At 42.1% G+C, this 20484-nt stretch overlaps 1 protein-coding gene across 3 annotated transcripts in view; it reads right to left on the bottom strand.

Moving 5' to 3' along the window:
* adamts9 (ADAM metallopeptidase with thrombospondin type 1 motif, 9) overlaps positions 1-20484 on the bottom strand; it is a 282624-nt gene that overhangs the window by 174497 nt on the left and 87643 nt on the right. For all 3 annotated transcript variants that reach the window (XM_078209509.1, XM_078209510.1, XM_078209511.1), the window contains exons 16-20: positions 19665-19760; positions 5166-5332; positions 4933-5062; positions 4635-4761; positions 2200-2410 (exon numbers count right to left, since the gene is read on the bottom strand). In XM_078209509.1, coding sequence (XP_078065635.1) covers positions 2200-2410; positions 4635-4761; positions 4933-5062; positions 5166-5332; positions 19665-19760 — 731 coding nt within the window. The remainder of the gene's footprint in view (positions 1-2199; positions 2411-4634; positions 4762-4932; positions 5063-5165; positions 5333-19664; positions 19761-20484) is intronic.

Raw genomic sequence — 20484 nt, 5'->3', positions numbered from 1 at the left:
TGTTGTGAGACTTCTTACCGTGTTCACCCCAGTCCAACGCCGGCATCTCCACATCATAATAAATGCTGGCCAGTCAGCGACGCCCATATCCCAAGAATGAATAAAAAAATCTGTGGAAACATGGCATCTCTCCTCCTTTCCAGCTGCACCAGTAAAGCCTCCAGTGCACATTCAAAACCTAGCAGCCCTCCCTCTGGTCTATTGCTCCATTTGCTGTCCTTTCTCTACCGGCCAAGTCTTCCTGAAACTATTGCAGCAACTTCTGTTTCATGAGTGCATCTCCTATTTAAGAGGGGTGGGCTAAAGAGGTCCAGATTAGCTGTATCTCCTTCCAACCACTCACATTGTTCAGTTCCCTACTGAACAAGCAGTCAATCAGCAGTGCATTTTGCAGTGGGCTGCATGCGACCATCATTGAAATAAGCGGACAGCGTGAAATTTGCGTTGGGTAATCACACATCATCATCCCCGTGCCCCAAAATGGGCCTTATCCAATCTTTCCCTCATAATGTGCGTGAGAGAAATACAATGGGAGAGAAAAATGCATACATTAATAATATGCATGACTCTTTGGACAAATAATTACATTGACAAAAAACTAATGGTATCTTCTGCAACATCCAATATTATTCCCTGTATGAAAAGAAGGGCAGTTGTGTGTAGAAACCTGTAGCTTATTCGCAGATTCCAGAAATTTTAGAATTCACATAATTCATAGAATTCATAGAATCCCTACAGTGCAGAAGGAGGCCATTCAGCCCATCGAGTCTGCACCGACCACAATCCCACCCAGGCCCTATCCGTATAACCCCATGTATTTACCCTAGCCAGTCCCCCTGACACTAAGGGGCAATTTAGCATGGCCAATCCACCTAACCCGAACATCTTTAGAACTGTGGAAGGGAACCGGAGCACCTGGAGGAAACGCAAGCAGAGACGGGCGTGAAAGCTCCACATAGACAGTGACCCAAACCAGGAATCGAACCCGGGTACCTTGGCGCTGTGAGACAGCAGTACAACCAAAGTGCCACCGTGCCACCCTTACTTTCGGATCGATGCTTGTTCCTTTTAAATTTTACATGAAAACTGCTGCAATGGGTAGTCTAAGATCTCAGCTTTGTGTGTAAGATATGTGGAGAATGTCAGTTTTGGATAATTTCTACTTATGGTATATTTTCTGATTGGGTACTTTGGGTGTGGGGTACAATATACTCAGATCAGAAAATTGCGGGTTTGCTGTCCATGGTTTCTATGTGCGGAAGTTCCAGTGAGTCTGCATGTCAGGAGCTCTTAATTTGCTCTCCAGTATCAGTTACTTGGATGTCAGGTAAAATACGCAGCATTAAGCTCCAGCAAACTCTTTTAAAGATGAACAACCTGTTTTCAAAATGAAGCCTGGATAAAGAAGCCACTTCAAAAAGTCGATTGGAACTTACTCATGGCCTTAATTTATCGAAATAACTATGTCTACACATTAACAGCATAGTATCATAATTATATTACACATTGATATACAGGTACAGTTATCTCAAGTGGCACAGTGGCTAGCATTGCTGCCTCACAGCACCAGGAACCTACGTTCAATCCCGGCCTCGGGCGGTTGTGCGGAGTTTGCACATTCTCCCCATGTCTGCCTGGGTTTCCTCCGGATGCTCCCATTTCCTCCCAACAGTCCAAAGTTGTGCAGGTTAGGTTGACTGGCCATGTTAAATTGCCCCTTATTGTCAGGGAGATTAGTAGGGCTAATAGGTGAGGTTACCCGGCTAAGGTCTGAGTGGGATTGTTGTTGGTGTGAGCTCCATGGCCGAGTGGCCTCCTTCTGCACTGTAGGGATTCTATGACTCTATGATAAGCACTGATTCAAATTCACACTTGGCTTGATCTAATTTCTTTTGTTGATGGAGCCATAACCTCATGATGAAATATTTAACATGCTTTTCTTCAGGTAATGGGAAGAACTACGTGGTATATTTTAATTATGACCATATCAAACATGAGTGATTTGATACGACTTATCTGCTGATGTGTGCTTTGCAAACTGAGTCAAAAAAGATAGCTGAACATATTTCCATGGAAATTGCAGTTTACAGCAACTATTATATCAAGACATTAAATGTAATTGATTTTTTTCATTGCATTGCATTGTTATAGAATCATTATAGTTAATATTTATAAAGTGCATTTTAGGAAATAGCTTACCTCTGACCAAGATGAATATCGCCACCCTCCTACATTGCAATCTCCGTGACAAACTTCTTTATTATCTGGCTTTGGTTGATAGCTGCAGTATCTCTCATCTATTTTTTCCGTCCTTGCTTCTGACCGACTATATTTTGCACAGTAGATGTCCAAAGTTCGATAGCCAGGCCCACATTGAGCTGTGCATTCACTTTTCCTGGCTATATGCCATCTGTTTGAGAGTAAGCAGCATAATGTATTAATAAGTTTGGAGCTTCGTTGTTACTGAACTCAGGTTAAAACAGCATGTTGGAACACTCGTACATGGTGCTCTTTATTTATTTTTATACATTTGCAACCGATGGAAACAATAAACTACAATATTTTTCTGCCACCTGAACAGTGCACTATTTTAATATTTTCAGTATGCCCTGAAAAGCTGCACATCTCTGAATCAGAAGGTATATCTCACTCCAGAGGCTTGAGAACTAAATTGAGGACTAACACTCCAGTGCCGTACTGAGGGAATGCTGCACTATTGGAAGTACCATTTTTCAGATTAAACATTTAAACCAAGGTCCCATCTGCCCTCTCATGATGTTTAGGCCAATATTTATCCCTCAATCAATATTGTCATTTTTTTTAGCGGGAGTGCAAATTGGCTGCCACATTTCTTACATTACAGCAATGACCACATTTCAAATGTATTTCCTTCACTCTGAAGCATTTTGGAAAGTCCTAAAGTTGTGAAAGACATTACCTAAAATCAATTCTTTCTCTTTTCAAGAACTGCTGGTTAGGCCACTCCACAAATGGTAACAATCGACAGATTAACATTTGAAAATCGAATCCGAATCTCAGAACCGGACAAAACCCTGATTGAAGCATTTTAATAAAGTGCCCACCCATTTCAGACAAGTTTGCTAGGCATCCATTTTATGATTTTATATGTTAGAAAAACAAAGGATTTACAGGATTTATATTTGCATTGGTAAACATTAGAAATGCGGCATAGTTTTAAGTGTGCTTAATGTTTCTGTACCTGGAAGGGTAAAATAAATCTCAGAGTTAGATTCATGTTGGATAAAGATGTCTATATGTGTGGGGGTTGGTTTCTAATCCAACTGTGATTCCATTATGCTTAGAGAGGGCTATGACGTGAAAAATAAATAGGCCAGCAGATGTATGCAGGCATTGTTTAGTAGCTTGAGGCCTTAAGGGTAGAAAAGCTTTTAAGTCTTAGTTTTAGCTGGATATATTGTAGTTGGAGACTGGACACCAGAGAGTGAACACCTTGTAACTCTGCCAGGAGAAGCTGGACAGGACAAGGGAGTTGCAAAGATGTAGGATTCCTCAGAAACTGGTGACAGTCCAGATAACCAGGGAATTGCAACAGAAAGAATGTCTTAAGATGACTGAAGTTAAGTGAAGAGAGACCAAGGTATTGTTCAGGAGAATTCAAGAAAGAGTAAACAAAATGTTCTGAGTTGAAGTGACAATTGCAATCACCTGATTTAAAGTGGGTCAGCTGACCACAGAGTTAAACAAAATATTTAATGTAATTTTACTACAGTCTGGAAATCGAGAGTTAAAGCAATTGTAAACAGTTTATACAACAGTCAAAACAGAGAAATCCAGAAGGGGTTGTGTAAAAGCCTGGACTGGATTCGCTGCTAAAAGTGGAGCAGAAGTTTTGTTTAAAAGTTCCATCCCACCACATATTTCTGGAGGATGTCACTAAGAGATATTACGGCAATGAGCAAATGGAGAGGATAAAGAACAGATCATTGGGAGACACCAATGGTAATGGCTAGATGTGCAAATAGCAGCCATTGCTCTAGATGATTAGGCAACAATCATAGAATCTCTACAGTGCAGAAGGAGGCCATTCGGCCCATCGAGTCTGCACCAACAACAGTCCCACCCAGGCCCTATCCCTGTAACCCCACATATTTACCTTGCTAATCCCTCTAATCTACGCATCCCAGGACACTAAGGGACAATTTAGCATGGCCAATCAACCTAACCTACACATCTTTGGACTGTGGGAGGAAACCAGAGCACTCGGAGGAAACCCATGCAGACACGGGGAGAATGTGCAAACTCCACAGACAGTGACCCAAGCCGGGAATCGAACCCAGGTCCCTGGAACTGTGAGGCAGCAGTGCTAACCACTGTGCCACAATCAGAAAGATAGGAAAGAAATAAAAACACACAGGCAGTAACAATAAGGAATGCAAAGTCGAACCCGAGCCTGTGTTATATCTATTGTGGTAGAAGTATGGCACTAGTCCACAGATCAGATAAACTAATAACCATTAAATATGGAACATCAGTTTCGAGCCAATCAATAGTGTTAGCATCATTTCAATAAGGAAATTATATAACATTACAACTGATCTCCTGATCAAATGAAAATAATTTTGAGAAGAAGATAATCCTTAAAAGGTTCGCACCGTATTTCACATTCTGTGTTGCAGGATTCAGTTAATGGAGCTGGGCGTGGAATTTGATCACATCTTTGATCAGAGACAACCAACCGGTCACTTTCTCTGGTACAAATAGGTCTTCTTTTCCTTTCACCTGTTTAAAAATACAGCATCACATTACGGAGCAATACTAAAAGTATGATGACAGCAAGTATAGTGTCTTTTGGCACATGATTCAAAACTATCAACCAGTATCAACCGAATAAAAGGGACACAAATGCTGGTGTTCTCTTTGTTTTGTTTTGCCACTAACACTGCCCATTACCTTGACAAAGCTTGTTGCAATCCTGCCAAGGACCAAACTGATCCCAAAAGAAACGTTGCACTTTATCTTCAATGGGAATGTTGAATGAGTAACGCACATCAGGATTGTACAGATTCCCCACAGACAGAACCTTGAATGGAAAATGTAACGTAACAAAGCTAATCAATTATTAATGAAAACGTATGACAAAAGGCAATGTAATGCACAGGATTGAACCATGTGTGTCAATTCACCTGAACGATTAGTTCTTCCTCAATCCGATCAGTACAGTTGATTCTTTCCACTCCATTATCTGACCCACTATACTCAATTACAGCACCTCTAACTTTGATTTCCCTTTTAAACATGCTGACCACAAAATCTCCGTTTAAAAGAAATTCTCCTCGACTGTTCGCCAAAGCTGCAAAAAGAAATGCAACAATATACAAAATGTCAATGCGAAAGATCTAGAAGTTCCATAACTACTATACCCATGTATAACATGAATGCATTTTCTGCATATCTGCCCCAGTTTGCTCAGGAACGTACAGACAATAGATTTGCAGTTTCTGATACGATCTGATAGCGTTAGATACAATTAAACAATTTCCTGTCTGCTGTTTCCCAGTGACACATTCTACCTTCATTAAAGGGGGTAAATTACTAACAGGTCTCGTGGGAACGTAAAGCTTTGGTGTGAATGCCCTGAAAGCAGTTTCCTGTGAATCAGTAACACGCCACACAACTTCACACTGATGCGATTGTTCAGCTAATTTCCTGAGTTTGCACCCTATCATTTCATTAATTGCCGCATAATTCCATCTCTTTGGTTGAGACAAGAGAAGGGAAATAGAAATGGAATAGCTGACACTTTTATAAATGGAACTATTGACGGGTAGGAGGAAGGTATAATATTGGTTCCAATGAGGACAATTGGAGTCTGAACGCAGGAAGCGACTTCATTTGAATGCAAGTGATTTTCACAGCGGTCAGAATTGAGCTTGTTACGCAACTAAATATGTGAGCAATTTCTGAAACAGAAATAAGCAAATGTTCAAAAATTTTATAACTGAAACATGATTGTGCAAGTTACTAATACTAATCAAACCAACAGGCTCGGAAAACAAAAGCAGTGCTTTACACCTCTGGAATTGAAGATATGTCACAATTCCCTCCAAATTGTTAAATAGCTGTTACTATTCTCACCATAACAAAGACCATACAGTCACACCATAAAATGGATAAAGTATTATACCCATAAAGATTGTGCATGAACTGAAGATCACCTACTTTACTTAGATGATTATTTTCCTGTAAATAGTCATACCTTGTTTACTTGTTTAGCTTTAAGGACCATCAGAATAACACGACTGTTTGATTAACTTGACACAACTTATTATGGTTGACTAATATCGAAAGCTTGTGTGGCTTTTGCTACCAAATAAACCTGTTGGACTTTAACCTGGTGTTGTTAAACTTCTTACTGTGACTAATATAGGCCCATAACCTCTGCAGAGTGGCAGTCTCTGTCGGACTGCCACTCTCGACAAACTTACCTTCGCTGAAATTGCACAGCTCCTGTCTCACCCAACCTCCACACGCAGGCTGGGAGAGCCAGGAGATGTGCAGCACGTGCCCGGCAGCATCGGGGTGTGTGGGGTAACTGGGGCTGAGCCAGGTAAGTAGTGCAGTAGCTGCACTGACAACAATCCCACCCATACCCTATTCCCACTACCCCACAAATTTACCCTGCTAGTCCCCCTGCCACTAAGGGGCAATTTAGCCTGGCCAATCAACATAACCTGCACAACTTTGGAGATAGTTACTCTTTTAGATAATCTTTTAGATTGTTACTCTGCAGTTGGAAGGGATTTTTTGCCTTCTAACTCTTTCAGAGAAACCATCAGGGTAAAACTGGAAAAAACATCCAAACCGGCCCAATGCAATTGTCCAGGGAAGGTTAGTCCTTGTGGATAATTGCTGGGCAAACCCTTACGTGGGAACTTCCGGGAAGGATTTCCCAGTGCACCATTCCCCTGTTGAGCACTCAGATTTGTTAATCACTGGAACTACTGTATCACAATACGTTGTTCATTTTCACTATTGTATAATATGATTTATTGTCGAGTGTAGGTGAGTACAGTACTTATAGAATTTTATAGTACGTTCTAATTTAAATTCATTAGCTAGATTGAGTAAGCAAGGCAAGTATGAACACTGGATTGCATTGATGATCACCCTGCTTGCAGAGATGAATTCAAAGTGATTTAAATTACAAATCTGGATAATATTGTGACTGACTCTACGCCAGAGGACATTGCCACCCTCCCATGTCGATCATCCCCCTGTAGAGTTCCCTCCTTCCTCGGTCGCCTCTCCTGGCAGAGCTCCCCCAGGGTGCCAGGCAGGCAATGGCCACTGCCCGGCCCAATCCCTGACCACCGGGGGCTTCAATGGCCTCCACTCCCCCTGGCGAGGCCATCACATCTGGTGCCCGTTGGTGGGGACCACACGTGATCCTCGTCAGGGAGAACCTCAGTCGGTGAGGTGATTGAGGTAATTAAACTTGAATGATAGCATCTGGGACTTGCTAATGACATTCAAATGATGTCATTAATATTTAAAACGAAACAGTGCCGGTACGATTGAGAGAGGCGAAAAACTGGGTGCGAACCCAAGCCATGAATCGAACCTGGGTCCCTGGCGCTGTGAGACAGCAGTGCTAACCACTGTGCTACCGTGCTGCTGGTGGGACAAAGTTGTAAGTTCATGGCCTTAATCTTGGATAGTTCTGGTATGCATCCTGAAGCTTACGCATTGCCCAATGCAATCTGCTGGCAGTGCGTGCGAACTTGTATTAAGTGTGGGCTCTGCCTGCTCAGCAGGTGGGACAGTTACACGATTCTTTAACACCGGCAGAGTGTGACCAGGAGCAGGATATTACAGCCTCATTCCTCCCAAAACCGTAAAATCCCGCCCGAGGTCAACAGAGCTTCCCATGCTCCCCGCTGCGCCCGCTCCGATTCCCGTGGCGGGCGGGACGGTAAAATTCCGGCCCAGATTTCTAGGACATAGTGTTCAAGTTTTAATTCATACAGGAAGACTTTTCCAACCAAATCAAAAAATGGACTTCTGATGATTACAACATTTGCCAAAGTTTTATCCAATTTGAACAATATACAAGAAATGAATCTTTAACTGGATGTTCATTAATAACATTCAGTCTACAGGACTGAACATATAGTGCTGTTTTTCCAAGTATCCTCTTGGCTTTGAGTGCTTCGCAATGATTAACGCAGTAAGTTCATTCTTCTCTTTTGGCTACAGTCTGCACTCTTTTCACGAGCCTGCTTGTTTTTCTGTCATGAAGGCCGTCCCATGATCAAATGTTTCACCAAAATTTCTCTCACTGAGGTCTTTTGCTTTCGGATAAAAGTATCCACCAGGTAAAATAATTTTTCAGAAATACCGTGAATAAGAAGCCATGATGGAAGAGCAACTTTCTTTCCAGTTCTGTCACTGCAGCAAACTAAAGATACATAAATAACTGTGCCAACATGGACATAAACAGTTGATTCGTCAGACTGAATAACAAAGAACAGAGCCTGTCAGGAGAACTCAATAAGTTACACTTTCATTTCAGCAGTTTTATCTTCACAAAGATGGGGGATGAACTGAATGAAAGGCAAGTTTTTTTATTTTGGGGAAATGTGCCGATTCATTTAAATTTTTATTTATTTATTAGTGTCACAGGCAGGCTTACATCAACACTGCAATGAAAATACTGTGAAAATCCCCTAGTCTCCACACTCCCCACACTCCGGCATCTGTTCAGATACACTGAGGGAGAATTTAGCCTGGCCAATGCACCTAACCAGCACATCTTTTGGACTGTGGAAGGAAACCAGAGCATCCTGAAGAAATCCATGCAGACACGGGGAGAACGTGCAGACTCAGCACAGACAAGCCGAGATTCGAACCCGGGTCCCCGATGCTGCGAGGCAGCAGTGCTAACCACTGTGCCGCCCCTAATGAGAGACCTTTACAAATGTTGTGCAGTAACTTAAAGGGACTGAGTTGTGTGGGGCATGCAGTGGAAGTTTGGAGTTGCTGTGTGGCTTGTGCAACTTAAAGGGAGCTCTGATTAAAACTTCAGATCAGATTTCATTGCATCACAGCTTTCTACACCAGCATCAACTTGTGGATTTTGTCTCCAGCTGGAAGACTGAGCACCTCCATAACTGCGCATAGCCATTATGACTGTATTCTGTCGTTCCCCAGCAGCTCAGTATTGAGGCTGTGTGTCGTCAGTGAGTCCAATCCAAATGAATACAGACTCCACAAAGGTGGTGTCATATTTCCTGTTCTTTGTCCCCTGCTGATAGCCTGACCACTTTGTCATCACCATTCTTTGTTCCTCTCACCCACACAATGATCCATTGCTAAAATAGGCCTTGTGTGACTGCATGAAATTTATTTGCCAATACGTGCACAAAGTGGAAGGAAGTTAATCTTGTATCACTTGTCAATAAGCATGTAAAATGTTATTCCCAAGACATTTTGAAGGAGGTTTTCATCACTACACCAAATGTTGTGTATGACTGGCAAATCACTCCATTTTAGCACACATAGTTTAACATTAAATAGCATATATTACTCCTGAGATAGGCCCATATCTGATAGAGGAGCATCTCATTTTGAGAATATTTTGAAACATCTAAAATCAAAAGATACACTTGCATACAAAATCAAACAAAGCAGCTTCAAGAGCTTGAAATATAAAAATCTGAATATCAGTAACTGTTCTTTATTATGCTTTTTCATTCAGCATTTTTTGTCATTCGTGGGATGTGAGGGTCACTGGCTACGCCAGCATTTATTGCCCATCCCTGAGGGCATTTAAGAATCAACCACATTGCTGTGGATGTGGAGTCACATAGAACCATAGAATCCCAACAGAGCAGAAAGAGGCCATTCAGTCCATCGAGCCTGCACCGACAACAATCCCACCCAGACCCTATCCCCACATATAGGGTCACCACATATTTACCCTGCTAATTGCTCTGACACTAAGGGACAATTTAGCGTGGCTAGTCCACGTAACCTGCACATCTTTGGAGTGTGGGAAGAAACTGGAGCACCCAGAGGAATCCCAGGCAGACACGAGGAGAATGTGCAAACTTCACACAGACAGTCACCCAAGGCCAGAATTGAACCTGGGGTCCAGGAACTGTGAGATAGCAGTGTTAACCACTGTGCCACCGTGCTGCAGGTTTTTCCGATAATCGACAATGGTTTCATGGTCATCATTAGACTTTAAATTCCAGATTTTATTGAATTCAGATTTCACAACCTGCCATGGTGAGATTCATAAGAAATAGGAGCAGAATTAGGCCATTTGGCCCATCGAGTCCACTCCACTATTCAATCGTGGCTGATATGTTCCTCATCCCTATTTTCCTGCCTTCTCCCCATAATCTTTCAATCCATTACCAATTAAAAATCTGTCTAACTCCTCCTTAAATTTAACCCAGATTCGAACCCATGTCCCCAGGTCCCGGGATGGCACAGTGACACAGTGGTTAGCACTGCTGCCTCACAGCTCCAGGGACCCAGGTCCAATTCCTGGCTTGGGTCACTGGCTGTGCGGAATCTACACATTCTCCCCGAGTCTGCGTGGGTTTCCTCCAGGTGCTCCGGTTTCCTCCCATAGTCCAAAAGACGTGCTGGTTAGGTGCATTGGCCATGCTAAATTCTCCCTCAGTGTACCCGAACAGGCGGTGGAGTGTGGCTACTCGGGGGTTTTCACAGTAACGTCATTGCAGTGTTAATGTAAGACTACTTGTGACACGAATAAAACAAAACTGTAAGTTACCCTGGGTCTCTGGATTACTAGTCCAGCAACAACCACTGTGCCATTGCCTCCCCAATTTACACAAGTCATAGTTAATGGCGCTTCTTGAAATGGTATTACCCCAACAGTGGCCTGGAATTTTCAGTAAAAATAATGAAGTTGTCAGCAATAACTGTTAGTAAAGAGCAAACCGGACATTCAATGTGGCAGACACACACAGAAATGACGAAGTTACTGTTTGCATTGGTCTATAGCAGTATCTTGCTGAGAGGGTCAGCATTGAAACACCCTGGAGAGCGTGAAGGTGCTGTAGTGTGTAACAAATGCTCACTAAACTTGCCAGAAAAAGTTAGGGTTTGTCCATTCAGCTTAAGGGATTTTTACGTCTGTGGTAAGTCATAATTATTGGCAAACAATCCCTCTGGTACCAAAAATTACCCTTTACAAGTGTGGAGTCTCATACCTACAGATGTAAATTATTGTTGTAGATTTTTCAAAAATTAAAGATTTATTTCTCTCCCATAATTCTTCTCTCCCTTTATTTTACTTTCTGTACATGATTTGATATTGAATGAACTATCTTAACCAACATTTCCTTGTTCATTCTCTGCGTGCTCAGTAAAGATTTTTAAATCTGATTGGTTAAGGAGATACATAGTACCTTATCCTGTTCACACAGGTCCCAAATCCACCGTGGAGGACCCTGCATCAAAACTGATTTCAAATCTCTGCAAATGTGAGTGCAAAATCCCATGAAAAGTCCATGAGCAAGTGTTAATGTAATGCATGGATTATCACTGTTTCAATAGCCTGGATTTTGCAGTCTTCAGCAAAGTGACAACAGTTGAATGCTGCCCACAGAGTGACTGATCTCTGTGGCATCGCTCTCCATTTTCTGCTGCTAGGTCTAGGAGATATCCAGGCAATCCAGCAACAGTAATGTCATCAAGCAGGAGTAAACAGCCAATCACACTGAGCAATTCTCACAGACAGCTAACCAAGAAGTAAGATGCACTGCTTAGCTTGTACTTTTTTCTCATTCGTTTACAGAAAGTGAAGTGCAGGACATAAATTGAATTGTCATAAACAAAAATGTGAAAGATCAATTAAATTAAAAACCTATAGAATTTATGCAATGTGGAAACTTTCTAAAAATATAAAATAAGAAGTTTTTCAGAGTCAGATTGTTCTGCAAGTTAAAACCCAGTGACACCTCATTCAATAAGGCATAACCTCCTTAGGGATTTATAACAGCATTCTTATTGTTTAAAAAGGGAAAGTTTGCACTGATTTCTAAAGATTACCATTGGCAGAGACTTTAACAGCTTTACTTTGAGGAGCGGCACGGTGGCACAGTGGTTAGCACTGCTGCCTCACAGCGCCAGGGACCCGGGTTCGATTCCCAGCTTGGGTCACTGTCTGTATGGATTTGCACATTCTCCCCATGTCTGCGTGAGTTTTCTCTGTGTTCCCCGGTTTCCTCCCACAGTCCAAAGATGTGTGGGTTAGGTGGACTGGCCATGCTAAAATTGCCCCTTAGTGTCAGGGGGACTTGCTAGGGTAAATGCATGGGGTTGTGGGGATAGTGCCTGGGTTGGATTGTGGTCGGTGCAGACTCGATGAGCCGAATGGCCTTCTTCTGCATTGTAGGGATTCTAAGATCTACGAGCAACAAGGAACCACTTTCAGCATCTTGATTTCTGAGTTTGACTGTGTACATGCACACAGCAGAGCTTTCTGTCAGTTTTGTGGCTTCAATGACGGTGAATGCGGACAGTTTCACTATTACAGCCTTAAATTCGGGCCAACACTGCAAATTGATAAGTTGTATGTACTACCTTGTAACTGGTGATTACCATGACCTCAGCACCAGTACTCTATAACATATAGCCGCTGATTTACATTTGCTTGCACAAACTGCAGTTTCATTCCTTAAATTCACACGGATGCCTTCACCTAATCCCTTTATATTCAACTGGGTTATCTACAAAGAAGCAGTAACAGGTCAACCAACTATATTTTAAACATACCCAAAGATTTAAAATATTCATGCACGTAGGAATATATATGCTTACTGCTCCTCCTTTAAACTATTAGACACCAACATCTGTTCATTTCTAAATCTTTGCGAAAAAAGTAGTCATGGTTAAAGGTCGGTAGAATTTCTGAGGGCAGCATCAATAGATGAACAGTCCATTTTTGCCCATTTTTCCAAATGCTAGCTTTCCCAAGCACTGGCAGATTCTGTGCCCCTCTTCTACGCTGATGTGTTCCAAGTCTTTCCAGATGAATTTCTTCCCTGCATTGTACGCCAGCTGCTCTCACCCTCAAATTTGTATTTGTCAAGTGGGTCAAGTAGAGTCTTTCTTCACCAAATGATAACCACTTGTTTCTCATTCATTTGTTGTCACTTTAGCTTTAATGTCCTTAATTTTCATCATCTCTCTTCTTCACTGGCTTTATTCCAGCCTCCTTCCGTCTACATCTTGAATGTTATCTACCCATTCAATTTTTCTTCTCCCTGTATTTTTTTTACCCTCAAATTCTCCTTCCGTTGTTGCCAGGACAAGGATGTCGGATCTTCGTTTCCAATGCTTATACTTGGCTAACTTTCTCTTTCTAACTATACTTAATGACCCTTTGGATTCCTGAACTTCTACTCTTGATCTAACCCTTCATTCGTCATTCTGTTCATCCAGCAACTTTCTCAAATCCAATTATTGATGTGTGATCGTAATTTGCATAGGCGATGGCCTAGTGGTGTTATCGCTAGACTATTAATCCAGAAACTCAGCTAATGTTCTGGGGACCCGGGTTCAAATCCCGCCACGGCAGATGGTGGAATTCAACAAAATAAATCTGGAATGAAGAATCTATCGATGACCATGAAACATTGTCGATTGTCGGGAAACCCACCTGGTTCACTAACGTCTCTTGGGGAAGGAAATCTGCCGTCCTTGCCTGGTCTGGTCTACATGTGACTCCAGAGCCACAGCAATGTGGCTAACTTTCAACTGCCCTCTGAAATGGCCTAGCAAGTCATTCAGTCCAAGGGCAACTAGGGATGGGCAATAAATGCTGGCCAGCCAGCGACGCTCATGCCTCACGAATGAATAAAAGAACATGAGCTGCACCCCATGGAATCAATCTCATCCACTGCCAAAATAGGCAGAGGAGTTGAAATTTTTGCAATGAGAATTGTACCTACTTCTCCCCCATCATCTTTTGTCTTTGCAGATGAGAGTGACTGTCCTTGACAACAAGGCAGCATTTGACTGAATGTGGCATCAGGAGTGCTGGCAGAATTGAAATCAGAGGGAAAACTGGTTGGAGTCATACTTAGCACAAAGGAAGATGGTTGTCGTTGTTGGAGGCTATGAACTCTATGATTCCTTCAGGGTAGTGTCCTAAGGTCAATATATTCAGCTGCTTCATCGATGACTTTCCCTTCATCATAAGGTCAGAAGTAGGGATGTCCACTGATGCACAATGTTCAGGACCATTCGTTATTCCTCAGATAATGAAGTAGTCCGTGCTCACATGTCACAGGAAATTTGACAAGTTCCTGCAGTGCATCTTTCATACGCTGCTGCAACTGTGCGTCAGTGGTGGAGGGAGTGAATGTGGTGCCGATTAAGTGAGCTGCTTTGCCTGGATGGTGTTTAGCTTCTTGAATGGTGCTGGAACTACACTCACCCAGGCAGGTGGAGAATATTCCATGATACTCCTGACTTGTGCCTTGCAGATGGTGGACAGCCTTTGGGATAACATTCAGGCTTGAGATGATAAGTGGCAGGTAACAATTGTGTCACACAAGTGCAGGGTAATGTACATCGCCAACAACAGGGGATATGACCATCTACCCTTGACATTCAATGGCATTACCATCACTGAATCCCACCCCATCAACATTCTTGGAGTCAACCATTGACCAAAAGCTTAACTGGACCAGCCATGTAAATACTGTAGTTGCATGAGCAGATCAGTGAGTAACTCACTGCCTGACTTCCCAAAGGTTGTCCACCATCTGCAAGGCACAAGTCAGGAGTATAATGGAATATTCTCCACCTGCCTGGGTGAGTGTAGTTCCAGCACCATTCAAGAAGCTAAACACCATCCAGGCAAAGCAGCTCACTTGGTCAGCACCACATTCACTCCCTCCACCACTGACGCACTGTCGCAGTATCGTATAAAAGATGCACTGCAGGAACTTGTCAAACTTCCTTTGACAGAACCTTCCAAAAGCACAAACCCCAACACCTAGAAGGACAACAGAAGTCTGGGACACCACAACCTGCATGTTCCCCCTGTTATGCATTGTAAAGCAATAGCATCTCTTTGTGATTAGTCACATGACATGCTGTGACATCACCAGAGGCATTCACAGGGTTCTACCGCTCTTCCATCTTAGACTGCGATGAAGCAACATCTACCTTAATAAACTCTGACTTGTTGTAATCCAAGGTGTGGCAAACTATTCTTTTGCTCTTTGTTGTAGAAGAGGCTGAAGCCCCAAACCATAACCCTCCAAGCCGCACACCAGCCTGACTTTAGAACTATATTGCTGCTCCTTCATTGCTGCTGGATCAGATTCCTGGCACGCTCTTGCTAATGGCCCTGTGGGTGGACCTACACCACATGGACTGGTGCGGTTCAAGACTACGGCTCAGTGCCAACTTCTCAAAGGCAGTTAGGGATGGGCAACAAATGCAGGCCTTGCCAGCAACACTCATACCCCATGAAATCATTTTTAAAATGACTGCAATATCTTTATTGCATGTGGACAACTTTAATATTCTATGAATATTGCAAGTTCACTGCTCCCATCCGTGTGTATAAATTTTAAATATTCTATTCTATACAGTAGTTTAAGTGGGCCCATGTAAATACATTTCAATAATAAGCAAATGTACAGATTTTAAACTCAGTCAATCTCATCCATTAAATGTATGTTTTTTTTTATTTAGCATTTAACATTCTTTTGCATTTAACATTTTCACTTCAATTTTTTCTGAGTTAGATTAAGCAATGAAAATAAGTTGATCCATATAAAGATTGGTCTGAATTTAGTTCCATAATAAATCGTTATTTTTAAAAAGAGCAACTAATTTGGAGAAAAACAGAATTCTCTGATTAAACACATTCGGTCACTAAATTTACATTGTTGAGTCAGATTTCCCCATGACACATGGACGCATTAAGAACATTATGGCATTGCATCCAAACTCAACAATCAATAAATCTAATTGTAGAATACCACAAGTTTGACTTAATTGGAAATATCCACAGGCTGATTTGAAAAGGAAACAAGCTATCTTAGAGAGAGACCACAAGTTGGCAAGTTACAACATTTTGCTGTATAACGTAACTACATAAAGTCATTTAAGTAGGGTCAACCTAATCTAGGGTACAAACAACTTTGGATCAGCATCAAAGCAAACTGGTGCACACAGACAAGGGGAATAAAAAGCAGTTGATCTAACAGTTAACTGTAAAACAGCAGGAGTCCATTATGCACGCATCTGCATTAACAGGCATTCATAGATAAAGTCATGGAACAAGTGACCCAACAGGCTGAGTAGCAGGCAGTAAAGCCTGGTAACAAACTGAATTCCCAGACTACTGATATCTAGAGGGAATGGTAATAATGAAGGTTTCCGCTGTGCCTCCTGTTTTGTATTTCAAGCCTGTTTTCTAGCATTAAGCCTGCTTAAGCACATCTCTACATATTAATGTTTCCCTTCAATTATAAAATGTCAGTGCAGTTTGACATAATGGAGACGTTACAAGTTAAACGCCTAAGTGGCACAATTGACTAGAACAACGATTCTCTACATCATTTTAGCTGGGCCCTCAAGCTTTACAAGCTCCATCTTTTAATCCCTGCAATCAGGTTTCCAAACCCTGCCACATTTCCAAATTGGTTCTTACAAGATTTGTGACCTTGATATAACTGTGACAAAGACAAAATGTGCATGTTGTCCTCTGATCTGTCTGCAGCCTGAGGCCTGAGTGATCACACCATCCTCCTCCAATGTCTCTTCATTGTTGTGCAGCTGGTTCCCTTCCTATCTATCTCATCGGAACCAGAGAATCACTTGTGATGGATTCTCTTCCCACTCCCACATCATTATGTCTGTTGTCCCCCAAGGATCTATTCTTGCCTCTTCCTCACATCCATATTCCCCTTGGCAGCAATAATCCAAAAACATGCAAGGCCCTATATTCACACAAACAACACACACAGCTCTATCTCACTACTATCTACCTTAATTCCTCCCATCTCTAAATTGTCAGACTGCATATCTAGAATCTAGTAGCAGAAATCTCCTACAATTAAATATTGGGAAAACCGAAGCCATTGGGCGCGACCTTACGACCTTGTCCCGCTCGTCTTTTGGTGAGACGAAATGATACGATTGGGTGAGCGGCGAAAAATGAGAAACGAGCCCGGTACCTCACCTACCTCGATCGTGCCAGCCCTGTTTTGCTGGTGAAAGCGGCTTCGATTTCCAGACTTTATTCCACCAGTTGTCATGGTGGGATTTGAACCCATGCTCTCAGAGCATCAGCCTGGGCCCCTAGCTTACCAAGTCTCGTGACATTAACACTGTGCCACTGTCTCCCTCCTAAATATAATGTAGATTGCAGAAACAAACCATTCGGCACAAGCGATCTATGTCATATGTTAAAACTGGACACAATTTTCCTCTCACCTCTTCCCAACTCGACCCTATATTTCTTTATTTATGGCACAGTGGCACAGTAGTTAGCACTGCTGCCCCACAGCGCCAGGGACCTGGGTTCAATTCCCGGCTTGGGTCACTGTGCAGAGTCTGCACGTTCTCCCCGTGTCTGCGTGGGTTTCCTCCGGGTGCTCCGGATTCCTCCCACCGTCCAAAAGACGTGCTGGTTAGGTGCACTGGCCATGCTAAATTTTCCCTCAGTGTACCTGAACAGGCACCAGAGTGTGGCGACTCGGGGATTTTCACAGTAACTTCACTGCAGTGTTAATATAAGCCTACTTGTGACACTAATAAGTAAACTTAACTCTATTCCCTTTTCTCTCATGTATACATCAAGCCACCCCTTAAAGGCCTCAATGCTATCTGCTCCAAGTACTTCACAGTAATAGCAACTTCCCAATTATCACCACTCCATGTTTAGAAATTCCTGCTTTATTCTTTATTTGTTTAGTTAGTGGCCAACTTCCAAGTAGAAATAGTTCCTCCATATGAAGCCTCATTTCTTATCCAGAAACTGGAGACCCAGCTACTCAACTTTTTCTGGTAATTGCAACTTCTCAATTCTGCTGACTTCCTTGGAAATCTCTTTAGTATTTTCTCCAGTGTTTTAATATTCTTTTTGTTACATGGCAATCAGAACTGTACACAGTGTGCCAAGTGTGCTCTAACATTCCCTTCCTACCTTTGTATTCGACAGATCTATGGTGCATCTTCTACAGATGCACCATAGATCTGTCGAATACAAAGGTAGGAAGGTACAATAAAAAATCATGATCATCATCTTCTACAGATGCACCATAGAAAGCATTCTTTCTGGTTGTATCACAGCTTGGTATGGCTCCTGCTCTGTCCAAGACCACAAGAAATACTAAGGGTCATGATTGAAGCTCAGTGCATCAGTCAAACCAGCCTCCCATCCACTGATGCTGTTTACACTTCCTGCTGCTGCAGGAAAGCAGCCAGCATAATCAAGGACCCCATGCACCCCGGGCATACTCTCTTCCATCTTCTTCCATTGGGAAAAAGATACAAAAGTCTGAGATCACGTACCAACTGACTCAAAAACAGATTCTTCACTGCTGCTGTCATAGTTTTGAATGGACCTACCTCGCATTAAGTTGATCTTTCTCTACACCTTGGCTGTGACTGTAACACTACATTCTCCACTCTTTCCTTTCCTTCTCTATGTACAGTATGCTTTGTCTGTATAGTGCGCAAGGAACAATACTTATCACTGTATACTAATACATGTGACAATAATAAATCAAATCAAAGATTCATCTATAAATTAGCACCAGTATATCAGCCCACACTTTGTTTGCACACTTCGTAGTCTTATCGAGTTTAATGCTGCTTCTGTTAGTTTATGTATTGAATATCATTTAATTAGGAGAAACCATTGCAATATTACTCCTTTAACAATATCACCCAGCTAGCACACACCACTGGTTACAGTCCTTGCAGACCTTCCCTGGGGCTGGATTCAAATTGATTTCAGAATGATGCAAATAAAGTTTTGTCTCTTTGTCAGATGTATGGATCTTCGGTGAAGGAAACTTGATGAAGTCCTAAGTGACAGCACTTACTGCAGAGCTTTGCTGAGATTGGAATCTGGCATTTTAGCTTATCTCAAGTCTTGCATATCCAGGATGTATGTCATGTTGGCACTACGCCTCAGAATTGGAAAATATTGCATTCACCAATACTGATCTCTCTTACCAAATTGAGCAAAAAATCATGATCTAAAATATACAGAAAGGAAAAATATATTGGTTTGCAATCAAACCTCTGTCTTCTGCCAGAATGGAAGGATTTCCACTGTGTACAAAGACATTGACAGAAAACTGACAATGCCTAAACTTTGCTTCTTAGGAGTAACAATGCCCGAGGCACAGAGTCAAGACGAATACAATAAAAATATAAACAGATGTTACCTTAGTTTGTACAGGATGAGATAAGTGTCAGCAGACTGTGCAATGCCCACAACACTTCGATGAGTAATCAGGAAGATAAGTAGTTAGAGTACTAATTAAGCCCACTGTACACAACACATAAAACAAACTCGAGTGTTTCGAGGAATAATTAGTATGAGCAGCTAATGTTATTCTATGTATCAAATTAGATTATTTTACACTGCTTCAAAATGAACTTACCAAGATAGTTGTCATCCTCTGGTTTCCCTGAATAGCTGTGCTGTCGCACATCAATATTTGTAGCACCAATTGGTATTCGTACGACAACATTATATCCTGAGAAATGAAAAACACAATTTTAAATATATACCTTTTTTTCATTCGTGGTACATGGGCGTTGCTGGCTGGGTCAACAATTATTGCCCAGCCCTAGTTGCCCGAGGGCAGTTGAGAGTCAACCACATTGCTGTAGGCTCTGGAGTCACAGGTAGGCCAGACCAGGTAAGGATGGCAGATTTCCTTCCCTAAAGGACATTAGTGTACCAGATAGGTTTTCGTGACAATTGACAATGGCTTCATGGTCATCAATAGATTCTTAATTCCAGATATTTCTTTCATTGAATTCAAATTCCACCACCTGCCAAGGTGGGATTCGAACACAGGACCCCAGACATTAGCTGAGTTTCTGGTTTAGTGATAATACCACTAGGCCATCGCCTCCCCATAAATACGATGTAAGGAAACAATGTGCAATACAATATCCATTTGAAAATTACTGGTTTTAATATATGGAATTTTTCCCAAAAATGGCAGTGTCAGGTTCTCAATGAAAATGGACAGGTTTTTCCCTCCAGATCTTTTGACACTTTGCCATTTTAAAACAGCGGGCATGTCTTGTGCCATCATTGTGAGGGGTGGGGCCTAAGGACGACAGCAAGGCTGGCTCCATGGAGATTGTAGGGCACTCATCTAAAATTAACCTTGAAGACACTCCCTATTCTCTGACATTGGGTCTTCAGGGCCACGCCCCCTCCTATTCGCCAGCATCAGGGCATTGGTG

This window comes from Mustelus asterias, chromosome 3 (genome assembly GCF_964213995.1).
Source record: "Mustelus asterias chromosome 3, sMusAst1.hap1.1, whole genome shotgun sequence".
NCBI lineage: Eukaryota > Metazoa > Chordata > Chondrichthyes > Carcharhiniformes > Triakidae > Mustelus > Mustelus asterias.
Note: the sequence above shows the minus strand (reverse complement) of the source record. Positions and strands in the feature narration are given on the sequence as shown.